The sequence below is a fragment of the Apaloderma vittatum genome, unplaced genomic scaffold (genome assembly GCF_000703405.1).
Source record: "Apaloderma vittatum isolate BGI_N311 unplaced genomic scaffold, ASM70340v1 scaffold9774, whole genome shotgun sequence".
Classification (NCBI taxonomy): domain Eukaryota; kingdom Metazoa; phylum Chordata; class Aves; order Trogoniformes; family Trogonidae; genus Apaloderma; species Apaloderma vittatum.
In genome coordinates this window covers 3,214-28,237 of record NW_009713195.1, presented here as the reverse complement: position 1 = coordinate 28,237, position 25,024 = coordinate 3,214, and the positions used below count along the sequence as shown (strand labels likewise).

Genomic DNA, 25,024 nt, shown 5'->3' with positions numbered 1-25,024 from the left:
TATAAAAATAGTATAATTTTATTTTGGAATTGCACAGTTTTTCTAGTAAGTTTCTGGAGTGAACTGTAAACATTTGCCTTGTCAAAGGAAAACATGGGAGGCAGAAACAGCAAAGCAAATAGTATATCTGTGAATCTGCTTTCTTAGATCTTATTTTATGAAACCGTAACAGAGTACTACCTAGCCTTTCTTATCCTCCTTCAACTAAAAGCTATCACTGAATAGAGGATGACAACTTGCTACTGATTTTTTATTTTGATCTCTTTACGATTCAGCTTGACAGTAAATCTATTCCTAGTTTAAAATACACTCAACATCTAGCTTTAACCATCTTACACATTACCAACCATGATGAAGATAATAAAAGCCATCTTATACATTATCACTGGTCAATGTTTACTCCTTCTTTCATGCTTGTAACAATTTTTGAAGACATAACCTCTGGAAGTTCAGAAGTGACCCACTCTTCCTTGTGAGCACCCAAACATCAAGGTCCATCCACATCGTTACTGCTTTGGAAGGATGACTGAACACTGCACTGTTGTCTGAAATAGAAAGTCAAAATAGATTAATGCGGAGTAGAATTACTTTCAAACATGAAAGCAGAACACAGAGCTGCCATGTGGATTACAAACAGGTCTAACTCTTTCCATGTGCATAGTATCTCTAACTTCCTCCAACACTATAAAAGTTAGAGTTACAGGGAGGGCATAGCATAAAACAGTTCAAGGACTTGTCACTGCAGCTTTTTAAACCTACATAACAGGCATACTGGTGTTAAGAACAAGAATCATATTGCAGAGACATCAAATCAAGGACTTCAGGCTCACAGGCTACAAATGAAAAATTGTGCAGTTTGCTTTTAATTTTTAAGGCTAGCATACTGGCTCATGCGTCATATTCATAGAAAGCTCTTTACAAATACAATCAGATTGCTCTGTAAAGGAAGCTTCTTAATAAATCTCTGATTTCTACATGTTTCTTCATAATTTTTAAAGTACAGGTATCCAGAACAGAAATATTTATCTGAAATACTGCATGAAATACTCATGGAGAGACAGCCAATTTTGACATCAGCCACATTCAAGGGTAGGACCCAAGAAACACTTCAATCTCAGCTTTCTTGAGAAGTCCTTAACCTCTAAGGTCCACAGCACGTAGAGCACTGCAATTGCAGTTGAAGTGAAGTCTTGATGAAATTTTCCCCCTCCACCTTATTCAACTGAACCAATTCACACTAGTTACATAAGTACATTCACTGATCATTGACACATTTTTCAGGAAGTAAAGTACTCAATAATATTTAAAGATCAGAGCTCTACACACATAACTTACTAATGTCAACTTCAGTTTGTGACAGACTAGAAAAAATGATTGAAAAGTGTTTATCTTGATGCTCTTCAACTTGTTAGCTACTGAACATATTAAAGTCTGTCAGTGATGAAGTGTGCTGAAACACACTTACAGACACCTCACCCCTCAGTCTAAACTATCCTACAGTATTCACTTACCACAGCTGTCTTATCACAATACAACATTATTCCTTGTACCAGTGGTCTGACAATTATCATTTCATATAGGCTAGTCCAGAAGTTCAAAAAAGGCAGCTTATATTAGCAGGTCTCCTGATCTTCTCACAGAGTCAAGAAAGTTACCTGAGAAGCACTCACAGACACTGTGATACCTCACCATAATCTGATTTCCTTACACCCATGCTGTAAGAAAAAGCAGTTCTAACATGACACTCCCCAAACCTGTGGAAGAACACAGTCCTACTAATTTCAAACCAGTCATTATACGTGTTTTCTAGCAGATTCCTCTCCTTCTAGAGAGAGCGTGCTGTCTTTGGTTTGGTTCAGCCCTCCTCGCTTGACTCTCCATTGCTCTAACATATAAGCTAATGCTAAGCAGAGGAACAAGTTTTTCATTTGGACACTTGCATAGATTTGTATCTTACCTGTGCTGTGACAGAGAACACTCCATCGACCATACACAGGTGTTCCTAATTTTTTTACCATTTGTAACACTTGTAAAATTCAAGCTAGATCTTTGCAGCAACACCTTTTGAGAGTTCTAATGAGTTTCTTTGCCCTTCTTAAATGGAATTGGTTTGTTGAAGCATCTACTCTAAGCAGCTGTGATTTAACCAGAAACATCTTGGATCATACAAGTATATCATGTGTATATAAGCACACACTGTCCCCAGCACTCCTCAGCCTCATGTGTGTACTTACTTTCAGGGTGCACTGGGTGTCAGTCCAATCCATGGAGCCTATCTGAGGTATAGCAGTAAGGAGTATGCTAGTAGCCTTATTTGCATTCCCTTTCAGTGTCTTCAAAACTTTATCCACTGAAACCTGGAAATACAATAAAACTGAGTGATGTCTCTCAATTCTGATGGCACACATTTCAAATATCCAAATAAATTAAACTCACATGGGTCTAAATGAAAAGGTGAGGCATTAAAATGCCACAATCTTTTCAGCCAGTAAAAACTTCTTTCCTGTGTATGACTGATTGTATTATACAGAATTAGGAGAACTAAAGCAGATATGTTGTTTTGCACAGACTTGCAAAAGTAAAATCAGGCCAGTTATAGGAAGACAAGCTCATACACACTCGTTCATCCAGGATAACTCACTCAGCAATACCGACGTAAGTAAGAACAGATTTGGTTCAGTATGTGATAGCTTCTCAAAACCTACAGGTTCTCATCCAGAACCCTCAGGACAAAATCCAGAGGAACAAGAAAACTTCACTCACTGCTTCTTCATGTTCCTTCCAGCAGTCATAATCTGTTGCCATTGCAATACTAGCATAACTCATTCCAGCTTCTTTCGCAAGAATCACTTCAGGGACTGTGGTCATGTTGATAACGTCAGCTCCCCAGCTGCGAAACATCAAGCTTTCTGCTCGAGAACTGAAACGTGGGCCTTCAATTGTGATCATTGTCCCTTTGGAATGACACTGAAGCCCAATCTTCTTGGCAGTCTCAAGAAGAACCTGCAAAATATCAGGAAAAGAAAGTAATTCCCCTGGCAAATTGCTTTTGCATCTCATCAAAAACCTTACATACAGAAGAAATTAACTTTATACAAAGCAGTCAAGCTTCATGCAGCTACAGCTGTGCAAAACCAAGGATAAGTTTCAGTTTCCTCATTCAGCAAGAGAAACTAATATTCCCCTAACAAGAATGATTTTGAGTTCACCTGATTTTCTTAGTATCAGTTAGACTGTTGTTTTCAATGCACACCAAGAAGATTGGAAAACAGATTTTTTTTTTTTATGCTAGTTAGCTTGTCCTTCCATTAAGAACAGAATGGTGAAGATGTTCCACTGAGCACTTCATTACCACATGGTGAAGCTGAGTTGGTGAGAACAGCAACAGGATATTTACTGTTCGAAAATAAAACTTTACAAGCACATACTTGAAAGAGCACCCTAGGAATCTGTCGAGAATTTATTACCACGTTTGCCCAGGCCAGTGACTGAGCTGTCACTTTACACTTCACATGTACCATTTATTTCACATTAGTCTTAACAGTTCCAACTAGGACCTTATATATGGCTGAAGCACCACGACCTTCTCTCTTGGTACATTACCTGGTAATACCAGTTGATACAGGAGGAATAAGGGTGTACCAGCATGTATAAATGGGACTAGGACACTTGTAACTGTCCTGAGTAGGAAGGGTAAAGTAACTATGAAATCTGTTTAAAATGACCACCAACAAAAAAAGAAGTTTGAAAAGAAGTATAAAAGGACCATGAAAAAATTGTGACAGGACAGGAGACACCTTCGTAACACAGCAGCAGTGAAAAACTTAGTGTGACACCACCTGAAGGTGAGCTGTCAGCACGGTTTCCCTCACTTTAGACGGGCAGAGCAGCCTCCCCGCACTCCAGCTGGTTGTGCCATGCATGGGTGCAACAAGGAGCAAGACCTTGATATTTCGGGTGCACTGCGTGACCTCATGGGGCCCCTCCTCGCTGGCATGTGGATCAGTGGACTGTGCAGAGCAGCACAATACGTGTAAGTGCAGCTGGAGCACCCACACCTCCTCACTGCAGACACACGTAAATGGGTAAAACTGCACTCCCAAAAGAGGGTGGGTGTGCCTGTAATCCACATGTGGTGGGAAAGGGTATTTGTGCATGCACCTGCAAGAATATGTGTGTAGGGGTAAAGCAGAGCTTTCGGGGATTAACCACACAAGGATATTGTAGGTGTTTATTAATATACTGTAAGTTAATGTGATATTAAACACATCTAATACTGTATTTTTTTTATGATATTCAATCTGAATATAATTCACGGATTGCTAGTTAATTACACGTTGTTAGTAAGTCAATATACAATTGTGATCTGACTGCGTTTTGACTTAAACCACAGTTGAGCAGTATTTCCCCAAACCTCTTACAAAGTTCCAACTTTACTCCCTATAAGATGTTACAGTGAGCCCCAGTTTCTGAAAGCAGTAATAACAAAGACATCCTACATTATTAAAATACTTGCAGTTGGAGAAAAGATAAACTCCTTTCAGACTCTCCTTTAATTTACAATGCATAAACCAAATAAACCAGAGCATTTTCACGTACTTGCACAAATGCGATTTAATATAAAGTTTCAGATGCTTTTATGCAAAATCACTTAAATAGTCTATTACATTAATAGTTTTATATTTATTATTATGTATTTATCTATGAAATTCCACTGAATTAGGATTAATTGGGCTGAAACTATCCCAACAATTTCCAGGGGTAGTTCCAGGAACAAAGTTTAAGTCACTGTTATTTTCAAATTAAATGAAAGCCTCACTAAGAGCTCAAAACCACATGTTCTTTAAAACATCTGTTAGGCTGATTAGAATGCATAGGCTAATGAGATAATGATCACATGTGAGACTGGGAAGTACCTAAATGTTTTTTCTCTGTTTGAAAAGGAGCATTTCTCTGTGGGCTTCTCAAAAAAATGTGAAGTCCAAAGAACACTGTCTCTAGCTACTTAACCATCAAACAAACCTAGCGTATGTCTCTTGCAACCTCAGGAAATGGATTATGTATCTCTGTTTACCTTTTTTAAAAAATGAGAAAGAGACACAGTGTGAAGTACTGCCAATCATTTCAGAAAGTTTACAGTTACCTCTCAATAAAGTCCTTTTATCTATTGTGACATGACATCATGCTCCAAGTCAGTAAGTCACTATTCGCTAGGTAATCTTTGGTACGAGCACGTGGCTAGGCTCTTGTTTTATGAAAAATGCAAAGTATTTTGCATAATTTGCTGCTCAGTGGAAGAAGGGCAAAAGCATGCACATGCATAATATTTAGTGGTTAGTTTCCTCCTTAAATGTAAAATGTCTCCAATGCAAAACACCTTGATTCCCAATGCAATAAAGTATCATTCCACTAACAACGCTGTGGTGGGTATCTTGAAACCACACTGTGTCTGGCCAATTAACCAAAAAGAGCCTACAATGACATTGAAGCAAACTGGCAACAAGAGCAGAAAGCTCAGTAGTATAAATATTTGTACCTGCTCCAGGACTGGGCTACCTCACTTCCACAATTCAGCTTGTCCTGCTCAGTGCAGCAACTGACTGCAACAAAGAGCAAGTCTTTTAGACGGACACAACAATTCCGTAGGCGTTCCTGTGCCCCTGCAGGAGGTACCTCCCTGCAGCTTCTGACCAGAGCATTCCCTAGCAGCACAAAACATGTGGTTCAATTTTCACCTTCCCTTTTCCTTGGGTCTAAGAATACACTAAGGTGGAATATTTAATCACAGATGCACTCCTCCCAGGGGCTTATCTTCATACTGCTTGGTCTAAGCGTTTTTTGAAACATGAAAATCCTGAAGATACAAAACTAAGAACAACCATTAAAGGCTACTGTAATCTGCTTGTTTCAAAGTTTAACATCTTTTAAACTAAGCCTTGACCCTCCACCATCCTCCACTGCTAAAATGCAGGAAAGTAATATTATAATTTCTGTGAATGCTACAATACTATTTATTTAATTCTTTGTATTAAATACACAGACTGCATCTACCACATGTGCAGTTTTATTTTGAAAAAGGAACTAAATCCTAATTCTATCTTCCTGCTTTATTCACTTTGTTGATCTCTTTGTTTGTTACCTAATAAATACAGATCTTTTGCCTGTTATTAAGACTCTGGGGGAACTGAGGCTGACATCTTCTGCATACCTGTCTTAGGAAGACAGCTCCTACAGACACAAGACCTTTCACTTCCCATGCTGTCCAAATTTTACATGCTTCCTTAATACCATGACATATCCGAGAAGCAGGAAGAAAGAGGTGCAGATTGCCTCTGTAGTCTGAGAATGCATAATTAGACTACTATATAATGAATAAGTGCCATAAAAATAACATTTCTATATAGTGTTACAAAATTCACCAACCTCTCTGGTTTTGGTGCAGAAGGGCTCTGCCATTGGAATGTGACATACTCCTGCAAGACAGGAATGCTGCCCATCGTATAAAGTACAGTGTCTTTTCGTTGTCCTGGGGAAGTGGAAAATGTATTCAGAGAGAAGAATAAGGAAAAAAACCTCAGAAAAGCAGGCAAGAAATTTACACATATCCAAACTCATAGCATTCCTGGGAGAGAACAAAAAAATCAGTATGACATCAATAACCACCCGTAATCTTGTTTTGCCTCTGAACAAACCTTTCACAGCTGAGCTCAAGAGTATAAAACTGCCACACCACTTGCGCAATGTTAACTAATTAAGAGAAAATCCATTGTTAACAACACACTGAAACAATGATTTGTTCCTAAATGACACAAAGAGTCACATTATGCTGTGATTCTAACCAAAATAAATCAGCTAAATCTAGCAGTCAGACAAGTAATCTCTGAAAAATAAAAAAAAGCACAGTAAGCTTTCAGGGTGGGAAGGAATCAAGTCTGAAGTACCACAAAATTAGTCAAAATAGAGCTTGTTCATAACCTAGCATTCCTACATTGAAAGGATGGGAATTTATAGGGACAGCTTTCTGAAAAGAGAGGTGTGAATTCAACCTAGAACAGGATGTCTTTATATTCTTAGAAAGATTACAGACATGCATTGGCAGCTTGCAAGTAGAGGAATCCTTTTTGTCCCTTCTTTCAAATGACAGACTGTTTCCTTGCATGTAAGTGGTCAAACATGCTGCAGAAATTACCATCCAGAATTCCATTGTGACAACTACTGGAACTGTTACCCACCATCCCCTTACACGAAATGCACTGCCTCAAGGTAATACAGCCAACTGGATGGCGAAAGCCCTGTGAAACAAAATTCTCTGAGACATTCTCTTCTTTCCCTCAGTGTGTCACATACTGTACTTTATAGGAAAAAAATAAAGCAACAGCCAAATTCTACCTACTGTTAAAATATAAAATTTGTGCTAGTAATACTGCTCTTACAGCAGTTCACTACCCAACTCACCAGAAAATATTTAAAAGAGAGTTTTAAATAGAAGTTACATGTTACAGTAGAGTAGCATTAACGATGAGTTTATAAAATAGGAAAAAAGATCACCAAACTAAAAACATATAAAAAATGGCATACAGATGTTAAAATCCATTGAAACACTAATACTAATTTCTCCTTTATGGGAAACCAAAGAGCTGCAAACAGAATGTATCTGATTTTACACAGGTTTTTTTTTGGTTTGTGCTTTTTTTTTTGTCTTGTTTCAGTGTCTGCTATGAACTATTTAGAATTGGAGGAAATGGGAAAAGTCATAATCCATTTCCTGCATTACAGTATTTCAGATGTTGTTAGTGAGGCCCTTTCACTCAGAAAAGCCCTGAGGAAAGATCACAATGTATAAAAATTAATCTCTGACTTTCAGATGCCCCGTTTTTTGGAGGAAACAGCCACATCGCTGCATGATCAAATAAAGAAATCCCACCACGTTTATTACCACACATATGAACTGCAGGGGAATAAGTTACAGAAAGACCTATGACTTCTCTGTGTGAGGGACGACACGCATTTGTACTTGCAGTGCAACAATTTCTCTACCACACGTAACACCGCAGCTCTGCAAAGGCCACAGCTATTCAGTATGTGGCCAGCTGATGTGTCCACAAGTTGCTAGGCTTAGAGCAAGAATAAAGGCCAACCTCCGACTCTTGCTCTTTCTGTCTCTGAAGTAACAGCTGGCACAGACGAATGCCGTTTAGCTTCTCCTCCTTTCTGTAGCCCTGCTGCTCAAGCCAGGAATTGGCCATCCTGATCTGTCTCACTCATGTGTCTGCAAGGTACAGGGCAGCAGCACGTAATTTTCACCACTGCAATACTGTTCCTCTCCACCCTTTGCAGAGATTGAAGGCTACAGAACCACAGATGCCTTCTGTGCCTTACTCTCACAGAAAACCAGAAGCCAGAGGGCAAAGGACAGTATTTTCCTAAGGCTCCTCTTGTTACAGGAGTTTCCAGTCCTTTGCCCACATACCCTGAGTGACTCATTATGGAGCCAGCAGAAAACAAGAAATAAGGAACTCAACCTGCTCCTTGGATGTTCATTTTAAATGCGCAGAAATGCACATGACCTCCATCAGGACATCCTGCTTAACAACAGCAGCTAAGAGCCAGGACGGCATAGCTCCTGCTGCCTGTCACTGTAAGACTCTACGGAGAGACCCTCCCAGACCCTCATGCTGCCTCTGTGCCAAACAGCGGACGGCAGTACAGAAGAAAAGAGAATTCCTTCCCTAGGAAAGAAGTGTGTGTGTTTTTGTGTGTAACTGCTCAAGGAGGCAGTGGTACTTACAGCACAAGCAAATCCTTGCACTGCTGCACAGCTCTGTTGTGCCTGCCTCACCCTTACTGCTTTTGAAAATTCAGAGCTGTACGCATTGCAATTTTGAAGGTGTTCCCACCCTGCAGCAACAGCTACACTCTTAATCAGATACTAAGGTGGTTTTTGATCCTTCACTTTGATTTTATCACAGTTACACAAGATTTTCTGGTAATGCCAATTATGACTCACACTAGGAAGCAAAATCCAACTCAAGTAAGTGAACAAACCAATCATTTCCATCTGTGACAGCAGTCCTCTACCAGTTGCATCATCTTCATTTTTCTTCCAGTACTGCTGAACTATCAACGAGTTGTTAGTAATTAAAGAACAAAATGAAAATTCACAGTCATCTGCTGTCTAAAAAGAAGTCTCAGCATGGTCCACCTCTTCAGGGTCACTGAAAAAGTATTTTCCCATGAAAAAAATTACAGCATGTAACAATACTGTAATAATTGTAATGATGCATGTGACACAAAGATTTCAAACAATAAAGTTGGCAGCTGTTACAGGATTTCTTTTACAAAGCTATTTTCTGCTACTGAGCTGAGTCATCCAAGTAAGTAGTTACCTTCTTACTCTACCCAGCAAGTATCAGCAGCAAACCAAACAGGAAGCATAAAAAAGCCCCTCATCAGTCTGCTCTAGCCAGTTGACTAACAGTGCTGTAATAAAATAACATGATCTAAAGACAGAAAAAAAGTTCTTCCAGATTTTTTTTAGGCACTTGCTTCAAAGAAGGAAACAACTGTTGTAACCCATAGTATTACTTGTGGTTACTTTTGGATTTGGAAGTAGTGAGAATACCATGTAAGTATTTTGGTGCTTATTTAACGAAATGTACCTTTTCTTGCTTAAATACACACATTAATAGGCAAGGATTAAGAAAGCAGGGACTCTATATACAAAATCAAACATTTACTAGGAGTGCTAATGGTCTGAGGAATTAGCTCTCCAAAGCTTGGAAATGCTATATAGTTCTAACTACACCTATTCAGTGTTCCCCACTGAAAGTCAATTCTATGCCCTAAGCCAGGCAAAAGTCTCCACAACTCCAAAGGCTGCGATCCTGTCATTAGTGCCACAATGTACATGCCCAAGGGGACCAAATTACAACTGTGGCCTACAGCTTTCTGCTCAGTTCCAGCTCTTCTCCCTTTCCTATTCACTATTCACTCTTCTTGCCTCACACCTGAAAGAAGGACAATTATGTGATCCCTATTGAGAACCAGATGCGAAAAGGTAGCTGGACACCGAGAAGGCACTGATTTTAAAGGCAGCTTGAGTAAACTGTCCCCACCTAGATGCAAGCCTCTTCCCTATGTAGTGCCTGGCTTGGGTTAATCACTCTGCAGAAGCCAGGGTACCTTTCAAGAAAAATAACCAGCTGTTTCTGCAGATTTAACCAGTACCTTCTTGTCAATACTGCTGATGTAGTTTCTTTGTAGGATCCTGATCTCTCATTAGAAGGCATTTCAGAAAAAGTGCATCTTTTCACACTTTGATGAGCAATTAATCTATTTTGTCCCATGAAAATACCTTCCTGTCAGCATCACTGTTTTCCTAACAACTTATGATATGTAATGCAATTGCTCTTAGAGATGATACATCCCCTGTGAAAAGGCAAAAATGCAGACCCTACCCCCAAAGAATCAGCAGTCACTGGCAAAGACATTCACTGGCAAAGTTCATCAGGGAAAAAAGACGCATCACAGAAACCAAATTGTGAAATGAAACAGACTATTACTACATGTCAGTTTTTGAATTAAAGGGCAATTTAGGAACAACTTTTAATTTCATATTACATACCATCTTCCACATTGAAATATTCTCACATGCTAATCTGAGAAGTTTCTTGGTTTCCTGAAGCCAAGTCCTTACAAGTTCCCACTCTTTGACATCAAAATGAAAACTTACTTGCTTGAATAAAACACTGCTCATATATGGGCTATTGCCATTACTACTGGTGATCATCCGAATAAACTCTAAGTGAAAACACAGGCCACAGAATCACAGCACGGTTGAGGTTAGAAGGGACCTCTGGAGGCCATCTGGTCCAGCCTGCTACTCAAGCAGGGACACCTAGAACTGGTTGCGTAGAACCATATCCAGGAGGGTTTTGCGTATCTCCAAGCAGGGAGACTGCCACCACCTCTCTGGGCAACCTGTGTCAGTGCTCAGTTATGCTCACAGTGAAAATGTGTTCCCTCACATCCTGTAATTCAGTTTGTGCCCATTACTGCCTCTCGTCCTGTCATCACTGGGAGTGGCTCCCTCTTCTTTGCACCCTCCCTTCAGGTATTTATGTATATTGATGAGATTCCTCCAAGACTGCTCTTCTCCAGGCTGAACAGCACCAGCTCTCTTAGCCTTTCCTCGTAAGAGAGATGCTCCGGTTCTGTAGCGTCTTGGTGGTCCTTTGCTGGTCTCTCTCTCCAGTACATCCTTGTCTCTCCTGTACTGGGGAGCCCAGCACTGGACATGGTACTCCAGGTGTGGTCTCACCAGTGATGAGCAGAGAGAAGGATCACCCCACTCAACCCACTTGCAACACCCCTACTAATGCAGCCCAAGATACTATTTGCTTTCTTTTTTTCTGCAACATAAATAATGCCTGCCCCTTCACTCATCTTGATTTCAGACAAATCTCTCCTTGAAAGGGACATGTGCCTAAAACCCAAATTTAACCAAGCTGATTATTTCCTTTCCAGCTCAGAAGCTGAGACGCAGACTGGCAAGTGCTGGGAAGCTTAAAGCTGCAGAGGGAGATTAGGTAGCTTCAAAATGAATTGTTAAATTTGATAATGACATTTTGGATGAAGGATGGTCTCAGATTTCATATCTGGGTTAATTTCCTGTCTCTGTTAATGTCTTTCTGCCTGACCTCTGCAAGAGTTGGTTTCTCCACACTTCCACCCCTCATCCGCAGCAGATAAAAACTCTGCAATCATTCCAACTGTTTCTTGTTTAAAACTGCAAGCTCTCTGGGCCAGAGGCTACTGCACATCATGCACGCAATTCACAGCCCAGCACAGTTAGGCTGCCCTCACCCACCTAGGAGGCCGCTAGATGATAATGATGTCAAAATAGCTGTTGCTTTACATGCAGTCATCCAGAACATGTATCCAAGTATGTTTAAGATCTTTCCTACATAAATCAATATTGATACTAAAATTACTCATTTCCAAGTACCACTGGCAGAATGAGGACAATTACGATTTAATCTCTATAAACAAAGCAATCAGCCTAAATAGTTTGACACTTTCAAAAAAGGAAGAAAAAAAAAGACCATTGTCAGCAATACAGCTGCTCTCCACCCACAAATCAACTCTAATGTAACAGGAAGCAGTTTATATAGGGCTTGCTCCTGCACGGTATTTAGTCATTTAGATACACCATCAGTAAGTCACAACTTGAACAGCGTTGCACTGCAGAAAACTAACCTAAGTAATATGCATTCAGTTGGCAACTAAATACTGCCAGCAGACCCACAAAAGCATGAAGAAGCTGCACAGACCATTTCAAACACTTTGGGTGGAATAGCCAAACAAGACTTCGAGGCATAGTACACTTATAAGTATCAATAATAAATTTACCTCTTAAGATCTGCAACTATATTTTTTAAATATTTGGTGTAGTCAGTGATCTTTAAATGTGGCTTTTTTACCCCTCAGCCCATTTGCTTGAATTTTTTTAAACATCGGATAGTCAAGGAGGGAAGGACTGACTGGAATACATATAATTTGGGAAAAAAATCCTTATGACATTTAGCAAATAAAATCATATAATAATAACATCTATCTTTGTTTTAAACCAGCCTGCTCTCTTTTCCCACTGTGTTGTATTTGATCTCTCTTTTGTAGAGCCTCACTATTACCATATATATTTTCTTCCCTGCTTCCTCCTACGCTTTCTTGCACCTCTACAACTCATTTCAGATTCTTCTTAGAACTTGGAATGGACTGTACTCTTATCCATGTTCCTTTCCCACAACTGAGAATGGGAGATGTCTTGCCTTCAGAAGATTCTTCCCAAGGAGCTATACTTCAGTTCATTCTTCAAAGCCTGGTATTTCTTCTATGTCCACTAGAGCTGAATGTAATCCTATTCCTGTTTCCGATCATGTCTTCCTGTATGAAACTCACTTTTTACCATAAGAACCAAGGCTTATTCCACAAAAATTTATTTTAATGTTAATATGTTATTATATGGTTTAAGTCCATTTGTTCCCTCCCCCCCCCAAACTAAGAACACAGTTAAAAACAATTGTTACTCACCTGTCAATGAACTGATCAATTATGACAAGATCACCAGGTTGTATCTCCTCTCGTAATGAGCCACAGGCAGTAGTCACTAATACATGTGAACAATTTTCTTCTTTTAACGCCCAGATATTGGCACGGTAATTGACATTTGATGGCATAATTGTATGATGTCTTCCATGTCTGCAAAGATACATGTTGCAAGGGAGTAAAATAAATCAGACTTAAACTGCCTGCGTTCTCCTGGATAAAGAGAATTCCAGGAAATGTAATTTCCCCAACAGCCCTGGAAGTGGAATGGATCATTTCAGCTACTTCCAGGGTAGCTTGTTTTCCAAACTGTATTAAGGTCCTCTTAGTATTTAATTTAAGAAGTAGTGGTGTAGTTTTCTTTTTAAATGCAAAATTTTTAAGTTCAAGACTGTAATGAAGAGAATCTTGAAAATATAATCCAAATATACTTTAGCAGCTTCTACAGTATAAAAAGCATTTTTCTCTGAATTTTCTAAGTCAGTTCCACAGATTCTGAAAACAAAGAAGTAGCAAATTAAATGCTCCTTGCACTACAACAGATCTCTAAGACTTACATATACCTCTGTAAATTTTCTGTTCCGAAGTGCTGTTTGTATTCTTCTACACGGAAAAGAGTGGCAAATCATAGGAAACTAAGCCCAAAAAGAATATACTGTTTTAATCTGTTACCTTCCCAAAGATATCAGCAGAATCATCACATTCTTCTCTCTGCTCTTAAAATCATCTGACAGCTTTCAAAAACTAAAGGTATGACTACACACTGTTGAAGCATATTTTTTCACCAAGACAGGAAATATTTCATCCTATAAGTACAAGGTTGTGTGTTATCTCTGTCATTGCTACAAAGGTACATCACTTATATAATGATTAAACACATTCAAAAACTATTTTCAACCATGTAAAGGGAAAGGAGTAAGTAAAGCCCCCATTTGATTCTTTCAGAGATTGAAATGTCTTAATAACTTGATCAACTGGGAACTGGGAGTTGCAGACATGACCAAGCACTGTCAGGCAGGATTCCTATGTTCTTGTTACCATTTCTGATAAGCTACTAGGCATGTAGTTTTATTTTTTAATATGGCAGTTCTTCTCATAATCCTCTTCTGGAGTATAAGTGTTGGGGTTTTTTTTTCGTTTGTTTGTTTGTTTTTAAATCACATTCACAAGTAATTCTGTTATTTTTCCCAAAATACAAAATGAAGTTGCAGGTACCATGGCCCCAAATGTAAACTCACAAGGGTAGTATGTGAATGGTCATAAATTCCAGTGAGGACGTAAACCACAGCCAAGTCGTTCAGCCATCTGCAGCCCAGGTCCTGCTTTGATACAGCACAGCTATGAGATCTTGGTTTAGCATTTTGTTTGAGAAAATGAGAATAATATTGTCCAGGTGTAATAAAATACATGATCAAAGCCCACGCAAGATAAGAAAAGTAAAACCAGACAGAAGTGTAGCTGCAGAGATGGTCAGCGGCTTAACAGAAGAACACTGGCTTGAAAATAGGGACCCGGAGTGCACCAACTGAGTTGTAAGTGCCCTGGCCAGCCTCACCCTGGGCATCCATCCAAGCACCTGGTGTCCGTGCACCTTGGTGCTCCTGCCTCCAGCTTTCACTCCTGGCCTGAGCTATATCACAGGTGTGCACGTCCCCAGCCCTCTCTACTGGATGGCCTTCAGATCTATGCTGTTGTTTGTCTCCAGACTGGTTTTCTGAATGGACTTTGGACACACACACCAGCCTTGCTCCAACCCTCTCTTTGGCCCCTACTGCTCCTGCTTGGACTCCCTCGATGGATCTCGGACTTGATTCATCACCTCGACTTGTCTGGGACTGCTGACAGACACTGTTATCAGCACCCAGCTCTGTCCATGTTGCCAGACGCTGAGAACTATGTTAGTGTTCCTCTGTTTAATCTAGTAGCACATTAGTCCTAGATATCCATGCTTACATCAGTATGAAATTCCCATGTACATCCTGGTTTGAGCTGCAACAGAACCAATTCTCCATCTGCTGATTTAACTTTTCAGCTCAGTCCCTTCTAAGACACTGGACTGTCTGAATTTAACAGTATACTTTCTCAGACAGTGTCTGCTTCCAAAAGCGACACTGCTTGATGTTTACACTTACTGCCAGGCACTGGTATGCAGAAAGGCTCTTGCTTATACTTGCTCCTGTAGTGACCAAGGCCACTGCCAAATCTTGTGCAAAACACTTGAGTGTCATACTTGAGGGATCACAAGGTTTAAGGCCTCTCCGACTACGGCTGGCATCCAAGAATCATGCTGTCTGTTCTTCTGCCTTCAATCTCAATCTGTGTATTCCTCAACCCAGTTCCTGAACCCACTTCTCACCTGCCCATGAGTCCAATCTGAGACTTTCCCAGTGCTTGCCCTGCAGTGTCAGTGGTGATGTGACGGTCACTGAGGGAGTTTGATATTGGTTTTGGATATATTTGTACATATATTCATTATTTTCCTATTACTATCTTTGTTTTTATTGTTACCATTTCATTAAAGCTGTTTTCATTTTTTCCTACAACCCATCAGTCTCTGCCTTATTCCCTTTCCCTTCTGGAAAGGGAGAAGGGTTAATAGAGAACACTTGTCATTCACTTAGTGGCAAGCTCAGCCCTAGCCTGTGACAGACTTCGGGGAGGTCCACCTTCAAGGAGGTTACTGGACAAATGGGTTTGTTCTAGTTTAAACCAGGACAATGCACTCATCTGCCTCCAGAGTCTCTTCTGAGTATTTTAAGAGATATCTGAATAAAAATGACCCAGGGAGCAAAAATAACAGGGATGCAGCCTCCTCGGCAATAAAGGTAACATCGAGAGGACTCAATAATCACAGGGAATGATTTGGAAGACTCTACAGTGGTGCCAGAGATGCAGTTCATCTGGAAACAGGCAATTCCCCAGTTTCACAAAGGAAATTTGGAATCACAGGGAGCAGTCAGATTACTGAGGTTATTTCCCTACCATGAGAGAAGGCAGCCTTGCAGGTTGCCATTCTAAGGCAGCAGAGACCATCGCATTTCTCCTTCCTAACAGAGATGGTATTTTAATACTCTCAGTCCCTTGCAGCATCAAAATTTTTCAGGATAAAACTCTAACTTTTGCTGGATTTTGTTAGCAACCACAGTGAGCTAGATGAATTTAAGGTAAATATTCAGTTCATCTAACATAAAAAGAAAAAAATAACTTTTAAGAAAACTTTAAGACACATAATAGAAAACTCTTTAAAATGCTCACTTACCTTGCCAACAGCACACAATCCACATTTTTAATTTTTCCCAATATCAAAGCATCTGATGGCTGCAAAACAAGTAAATAAGTTATCGCCTGACAATCACATTAGGAACATTAACTCCTACCTAAAAATAAGTAGGATAGTTATGAGAGGAAATAGTGGTTACCCCTGTAGTCTTATATTTTTTTCAGCTCAGCCCTGTAATTTGATATGGCAGATTAGTAAAACAGCCTGGAACAGGATCAAACTTGACACCAAAAGGATTATTACATTTTTTCTGCGTCATACTGAAGTTAGTGTGGCAACCCCTTACTTTAGGGTTTGAAACAGTAATTCTTTCAAAGACTCTGAAACACTATTTCAAATAATGCTACATAAACCGGTCAGAAGCAGCTTGCACATTTCTGCCTTGAAATCGTTAGCCCTTCTCACTCTCTCGTGTAAACTTAGGTTGCTTTTGCTAAACAGGCACCGTTCCCTACTAAAAGCCCCCTCCCAACAGAAATCACATTTAATCTGTCCCTTTCCATAACAACCCCCACTCTCTTCTTTGTCCCTCTTCTACCACAGCCACCTAGCTCACACCAGGGGTGCAAGCGGTTCTAGACTGCTCCAAGCGACCCTTCACTTCCCCAGCAGCTTCCTGATAAACTTCCAGTTGCCTGCTGCTGGTAGTCCTACTGCTGGGAAGTGAGCTGTGATATGACAGAGAACTCCTGGTACCCTAACGGCAGCAGCAGCCCAGGGACCAGGAAACAGCAGGCGCTCTCCTCTTGCTGCTACACAATAAAATGTGCATTCCTCTGACTAACCAACCAGCCAGGAAGCTAAACCGTTTTGTCTTCAGCTGCCCAGCTGGGACACATGTCTTGCCGTGGCGATGATCATATTGCTCACACCAGGCAGTACCCACTACAAGAAGTTAACTCCTCTGTGGGCTGTATTCTGCTCCTGGGCTATACGCATCAGTGATCTCAAACACAACGCTTCCAGCTTCCCTTTTTGTTATAAAAGTAAGGCCTTGGTTGGATGTGCTGCTTCTCCTGCTCCATTCAGAACTGTATGCATTTCACTCTTCTTTTTGCAGTGTAGGAGAAACAGCTAAACTGGCAGGCACTCTGTGCCAACCTCTTCCTCCATGCCCTGGGATTTAAAGCTGAAACAGCTATTGACAAAATTACAATTTATTTACTGAGCATAAGCTTGCAAGCTTCTGGAATGACTCACATATTTGCATTTAGAAATATTCTGCTGCCTGCTACCCGATATAATTTTATCTGTATTTTAATGCTAGCTGTAAAATTTCAATTGGCATTTAGTTTTACAACTGTTAATTCTATTACGCACTTGAAAATTTGCAGAGATCTAGAATAAAGTAATATATGAGTGCCACATAGCTGCAGTTTAGAGATACTAATTTCTAATAAAACCAGCACAATGCTCCCTATTGAACAGCTCTTTTTATCACAGAATTGTTATGGCTGGAAAAGACCTTTGAGTCCTATCCCTAGCAGCCCTGGGATTGTCACGTGTGACACCATTATCCACCTTGAGTCTCCATTCAGTATTAACCTACTGATATTTAGATATTTAATCTACTTACCTTACATTACATTACATATGTTGTTCTGAACCAGACATGGTTTTAAGAGCAAAATTTCACAGAGGGCAAAAGCCTTGCTGCCTCCTTGTCAAGGCATTTTAATGTTGCAACATTCCACAACAGTGAATGTTCACAATAATTAGCATTTGGGGATTTGTTTTTTTGGTTTTGTTTCCTTTAAAGAGCACACATTTGCTGTGTGAAGTAATAAGCATGCAACTTTGCTTCCAACAGGACACAAAAGTACTCTTAAAAACTAAAGAAGATTTTTAGCCAAAATTCTTTGCCTCCTACCAAAATGGAAAGTAAACATCAGTAAGTTGAAGACTGGGCCCTTTGCCTTATAAATGACAGATACAAGTTTATTGCAAGTGATACATTCACATTGTTATCAATTTCCAAAATACATGGGGTAGAAAGGTGCAATTTAGTTGCTATTTATTCACCACCGCAGAACTTCTCTGAATTCTGGCATACACTGCTGATGCAGCAAGAGCGCAACACGCTTCAAAATCTAGTTGCAGCAGCCACGGTTTCCTTTCCTATCTGCTGCCACCCTAGTCACTTCAAAAGGCTTCAGGGTGGCCGTGTAACAAGACCAGTAGTCATCTTTATGCAGATTTCCACAGAATATATTCAGGGTATCTTCCAGGTGACTGCCTAAATACTTTTCTCGCACATGAATGCTAGAAACACATCAGTGGAAGAGGAAGATTTGGAACAAAGAATGCACTGCTAAATGATGAACCAACAGTTTAAGAAAAGAATTTGGAGACACTGTATCATAGGTCATTAAAAGAAAGGAAATAAGGATAAAAGAACATGTGTAAAGTTACAAGGAAGTGAAAGATACAGAAATTTTAAACTATTTGTTAACCATGTAACAGAGCTAGAGCATGCTTCCGTTCCACTCTTTCTCCCATAAGTGTTCTGCAGTACTGTAGCTCTCTATCATCTCAGCTGTAATAAAAAAATCCAATGAAACAATCTGAACCTAAAGCTCTAATACAGTATTTTTAAAGCAGGATTTAATAAAAGGCACACTAAAAAGTTCTGAAACATTAATAATTCACATACGTATTTAACAACTTCCCCCTTTCACAAAATCCAAGTCAGATATATATTACTCAGTGTTGCAAAACAGAATAGGAAGCAAAGAACTCTGAGCAGTTAACCCTAAATTATTACAGTAACAAACAACTGAAATAATCCCTTTTCTCCGCAACATAAATATGCATACTATTCATCTTGTGCTTGGAGAATTTATTTTTTCCTTCGTCTCACCTAATAAGCAAGGCTAGAACAGAAGACAAGCAAAATAAAAATCTAAGGAAAAATTGAGGTGGAAAAGTATCTCACTATCTTTCCAAGGCTTCATGTAACCTGTGATCTAGTTTAGGAACTAAATGATGCACATTGTTTTGGAGAGGGAGAAGAGGAGCTAACACGTTAAGTCACACAGTCTGATTTTCCTAATGCAAACATAAAAAGCTCATTTGCAATCCGGGGAATGATGATTCAGAACCAAGTTCTGTCATGCAGAAACTAAAACAATCTAACAAAGTATACTCTGAACAAAGTTTTATTCATAGCTTCAAAATTCAAAGACAAAGACAAAATGCTGTCGCAAGCAATTTTCTTATCCTATAACAGAACAGTATTTTCCACATCTAGAATAGAATACCAAAAGGTTTTATGTTATTTTCCATAGATACCAAATTTTTGATGCAATGAAAATAGTGGAAGCAGACAAAGGAGAAAAGAAGGGTGGAATAATAACAGCTGTAAGCCTAATTATTTTTTAAAAAGCTTAAGGTACTACATTTTCACTAGTATTACTAACGTAACTTGAAAGATCATGGGAGGACCAATGCAAGAATTGCAGAATTGCAAAAATTCTCCTAATAGCTTCCTTTAAACTTTTTCATATTTCACCTGAAATAAATCCCTAATAGATGTAGGTTTTCCTATTATATGATTCTTAAGATTTGAGAAAGACAAAGCAGAACACAATTGTGTTTGTATGAACAAAATGTAAGATATTACTCTGCTTCTAAATGTAAAGGGACAACATTATCTAGAAGTCTGTTTTCCTTCTTTTAAGTGTCAAAGGTGCCAAGGAATGTTACCACCAGAAAGGTTTTTAGCTAAAAGTCTTTTGGCTATGTCCTTGCCAAGAAATGTAAGAATTAAAAAAAATATTCAAGGAAAACAGAATTGTACACTTTGCATATTTTTTTGCTGACCCTCAGGGGTCAGTATTGGGGCTGGTGCTGTTTAACATCCTTGTTGGCGAGATGTACAGTGGGATGAAGTGCACCCTCAGCAAGTTTCCCAATGACAGCAAGCTCTGGGGTGCAGCTGACACCCTGGAGGGAAGGGTTCGCCATCCAGAGGGACCTGGACAAGCTGGAGAGGTGGGCGCAGGCCAACCTCATGAAGTTCAACAAAGCCAAGTGCAAGGTCCCACACCTGGGTTGGGGCAAACTTCGTTATCAATACAGGCTGGGTGATGAGTGGATTGAGAGCGGTCCTGTGGAGGACTTGGGGGTGCTGGTGGATGAAAAGCTGGATGCGAGCCAGCAATGTGCTCTCACAGCACAAAAAGCCAGCCATGCCCTGGGCTGCATCAAGAGAAGCGTGGCCAGCAGGTTGAGGGAGGCAATTCTGTCCCTCTGCTCTCCTCTGGTGAGACCCCATCTGCAGTTCTGTGTTCAGCTCTGGGGCCTCCTACATAAAAAGGACATGGACCTGCTGGAGCAAGTCCAGAGGAGGATCAAGAAGATGATCAGTGAGCTGGGAGCACCTCTGCTAATGAGGACAGGCTGAAAGAGTTGGGACTGTTCAGCCTGGAGAAGAGAAGGAGCCAGAGAGACCTTACAGTGGCGTTCCACTACCTGGAAGGGGAGTACAGGAAAGCTGGGGAGGTTCTTTTGATCAGGGAGTGTAGTGACAGGACAACAGGTATTGACTACAAACTGAGAGTAGATTTTGATTAGATATGAGGAAGGAATGCTTTCTGTGAGGGTGGTGAGGCCCTGGAACAGGTTGCCCAGAGAAGTTGTGAATTCCCCATTCTATGATTTTTACTGGACAGAATGAAGTGGACATACTTTTTTAAAACTATGCCTTGCATTTTCCTTTTGACATATGCAGACATTCATTGTTATTCTTCCTAGTTTTGCTTGAACTAAACAGGCTTAATGTTGCATCTCTAACTCTCTCAGCAATTAAAAGACGACAAAGTTCTGCACAGTTTATTTAGATTAAGCCCTTTAACTCTTAAAATTTCAGGCAGATTCTCTCTCCATTGATGTCATGGCTCTATCAAAAAGCATCTTTATGGCAGAAATACCCGTTTTATTTCAGTAACGATCAAGAACATGAACCTTTAGAGAAAAATACTAACATAAACCACAGACTTCCAAACTTTTCCAAACACACATTTCCATTTCGCATTTGGCAACATTTGCTTCCCTCACCTTTTTTTCTAAAATAAGAGAGGCAGGCTGTGTAAAATCTCCTTCCTGAATACCAAAAATTCTCAGCAGCAAAATAAGTAAACATTGTTCCACTTAACAATATTCACTAAATCAGTGAGATTCATTACTGCTCCAATTGAAATCCATCAATTTGACCCATTTAATGCACTTTATACTTCTGTAACTTCTAGTTTGAGCCCTGCACAGCTTACACTAAGGCTGATACACCAGCTGCTCCGTGAGGATGGAAACTACATTCAGACACTGAAGTTAATGTGATTCTATGAAGGAGTGAATCTACATGAAACAACCGTCAGACTGATGGCCTGAGCTCTTAGGAGTTCAGATCTACAGGCAGAGAGAAGAAAGACAAGCCAGCAGGGGTGAGGACAAAAGCTCTCTTATTTGGCTGTGCTCCCTTCTGTAAACACAGAAGCCCCACAATGCTGCAGTTTTCCATCCAGGTCAGGATAACAGTTCCAGTTCAGCTCAACACAGTACCTAGAAACCACGCTTGGGTTTCCACCATGACATTTCAATTAAATCCATTCCCTGCCAGCCATACATAGAGACAGAATATTCACAAGCTTTTTCTTTAAAGTGAGCCTGTGATAAATGCATAATACACAAGCTCAGACACAGTCAGTCCATTGATCAAGGTTTCTTACAGGCAACCAAGACTTATTTTCTCTCATACACCTTGCATGCTGTGAAGAACACAGGAAAAAGACAGTAAGAAACTGCTTCCTAAATAAAATTTTAAAAGCCTTCTGGCCTTCTGATGAAGGATTAAGGAAGCTTTTTCCAATCCCTTGTGCAGGAGCTATCTTACAGGTACTCCTACCAATACTAAACCCTGCTGTAGGTCACCAACTGCACTGCGGAATTTGAGCCACTCAAATCCTGCTGCATCCCAGTGCTGTGACAAAACAGTCCTCCAAACGCTGTGCTGATGCTGTGCCCTTTACTCTGATCTGAACAGATCTCTGTGAGGGAGGAGAAGAGTGTTCCATTCTTCCTGGATAAGAAGGCTTCAGTTAGTACCTGCTACAAGTGCAGTGTTATTTTTACTTTGTGAGCAGTCTCCAGACACGGGCATGCTGTGACCATCCATGTACCAAAAAACAGGGAATGCAACGGCAACTGGTTTGGTTTAGCCAGCGGATTCTATCTCAGACAACTGCTGGCTAGCATCTGGAGAGGAGGGTACAGAAAACAGAAGCGACAAGTCCCCTTCATTCTCTTGCAGTTTGTTAACAGATTTTGAAGGATGGTGGAAAAGTCAAATGTATTTTTTTGATTACGTTTTCTCCTCCCTTAATCTTTAACTCCATCCTTTTCTTGAATGGTACATACACAAACTCAACTTGCTCTTTCCACTCTTAACAATTACTTTGAATGGAGGCACAGATTTATATTTCAATCACACACAATGCTTTCTTACAAGCTTCTACCCATAAAATGGCTCTTGCTACAATACGCCAGATGTTTTACTGTATGCATACTAGCTTACGCTGGTAGATTGCATAAAATGTATTTCCAAACACAATTTTGAAGTACTCAGACTCCCCATGTCTCATAAGAATTTGAGATCCAGTTCTTGTATGAACTTCCTGTGTCAGCTAGAACCTCTCTCCCCCTTGATTTTCTACACATAAAAATCCCTCTCACCTTTGTCTTACTTGTTCCTACTACAAATGCATTGCAGCAGGAACTGTCCTTCACAACACACTCAGCAGTCATACAGAGCAACATCCCTAGCCTTGACTTCCTTTTGCTGAGGAAGAGGGTTGAAGAAATGTGAAGGAGTTTGTCAAGAACACCTGTGTCGCAAACCTAACGTCAGAGCTTCATTTTTTAAACCAGTTTCAACTCACGTGGTCATAAGCATGACTCTAAAGAGAGCATCGACATGTAAAGCATAGTTCCATGGCTGCAAGGAAAATGTTGGCCTATTATCACAGAGTCACAGAATTGCTGAGGCTGGAAAAGTCCTCTGAGATCATCAAGTCCAGCCTATGAGCCAACAACACCACATGGGCCAGACCAGGGCACTAAGTGCCACATCCAGCCTCTCCTTAAACCTCTCCAGGGACGGTGACTCCCCCCTTCCCTGGGCAGTGCATCCCAGTGCCTGAGCACGCTCTCCATGAGGAAGGGCTGCCTGAGATCCAACCTGAACCTCCCCTGACGCAGTTTCAGGCCGGGCCCTCTTGTCCTGTCACTGGTTGTCTAGGGAGAAGACCCCCACCTGACTGCACCCTCCCTTCAGGTAGTTGTAGAGAGTGATAAGGTCCCCCCTGAGTCTCTTCCAGGCTAAACAACCCCAGCTCCTGCAGCCTCAGCCTCATAAGACTTTCCCTCTTCACCTATACCTCAATGGACAGCTTTCTGCAATTCAGAAAGGTTCATGCAGTGATCTGACACATATTACAGGTCACATAACGGCACAATTTTGAAAGACAGGACTTAATTCATCTTGATGGCAACTTCACAGGACCAAGTCTGTAAATTTATACAATCTATAAATAAGAAGAGATACAGTCTCCTTTGCACATGATCTTTGTTAACACTTTGTTTCAACATACAATCAAACAATACATAGCAATTAAACAGAAATAGTCTGTGACAGTACCTCCTTTATGCATTTAACAGCCTGAAATTTTTTAAAGCATACAAACGTCTTCAAAAACAGCAAAAAGACTCAGCAAATTAAAAAAAAAATGGTTATACAGACCTTGCCATAAGGAGTGTCAACATATTTTTCTGTTCTTCCTTCTAAGATATCTGGATCATCCAGGCCAGTTCCACCAATAATTCCGATCTTACACAGAGAAGGACATATTACTCATCTTGACATTACACTCCATTTAACAGCATGTCTAAATACTAACTAGGCAGCTACAAAACATATTTTTCTGCTTGAGATGGGGTTAGACTACAAATCAACAAAACATAATATACCCAGCACAGTTACCCAGAAAGGTAATTTCCAGAAAGGAAATTTCAAATTACCAATTTTAAACAACTGTTTTTAACTTGCTGATTTCTTACAGTATGATTGTTCTCTTTAAGGATACCAAATTAAAGAGCTACAGCAAATACACAAATATGTGCCAATTCATCATTTATTCTGAATACAAAAATGAAGGGTGTTACTTGGGAATGCCTCTAATGAGGAAAAAACAGTCCCACACATAACCACCACACTCCACTATATAGTATTATATATACAAAATAATTACAATCTTTTTTTTCAAAACACTAGAACATTTCTCTGTTGATTTGCCAAGATCTAAGAACTTTCCCGTTTCCAAGGACATATAAGCGCTCATTGAAACCTTCTCTGCAGCTGGATCACTCACTGTCTCCTGCAGTGCACTAGTACCAGGTTTTACTCAACTCACAACCTTTCCCTAAGTAGAAACTTAACAGACTGCTGCTCCTCCTATTTTTTTTAATTATGTCTTTTCAAGTTCCTTTTTCCCAAAACTTTATGAAATGACTAATTGTTTCAAAGTGTAAGGAAAAAGAGAAGGCAAGGCAAGTGGCCACTTAAAAATATTCTTTTTCCTTCAG

The 25,024-nt window shown here is 40.1% G+C and overlaps 1 protein-coding gene across 1 annotated transcript; it reads right to left on the bottom strand.

The window, feature by feature from the left end:
• Nucleotides 1-481: 481 nt before the first annotated feature.
• MTAP (methylthioadenosine phosphorylase) lies at nt 482-24,269 on the bottom strand (the record flags this gene model as incomplete). The annotated part of the gene is made up of 7 exons (XM_009868272.1): nt 482-545; nt 2,235-2,357; nt 2,764-3,003; nt 6,424-6,526; nt 13,093-13,260; nt 16,367-16,425; nt 24,183-24,269. Coding segments are annotated over 7 exons (819 nt in total), but the record flags the coding sequence as incomplete, so codon positions are not given.
• Nucleotides 24,270-25,024: the final 755 nt, after the last annotated feature.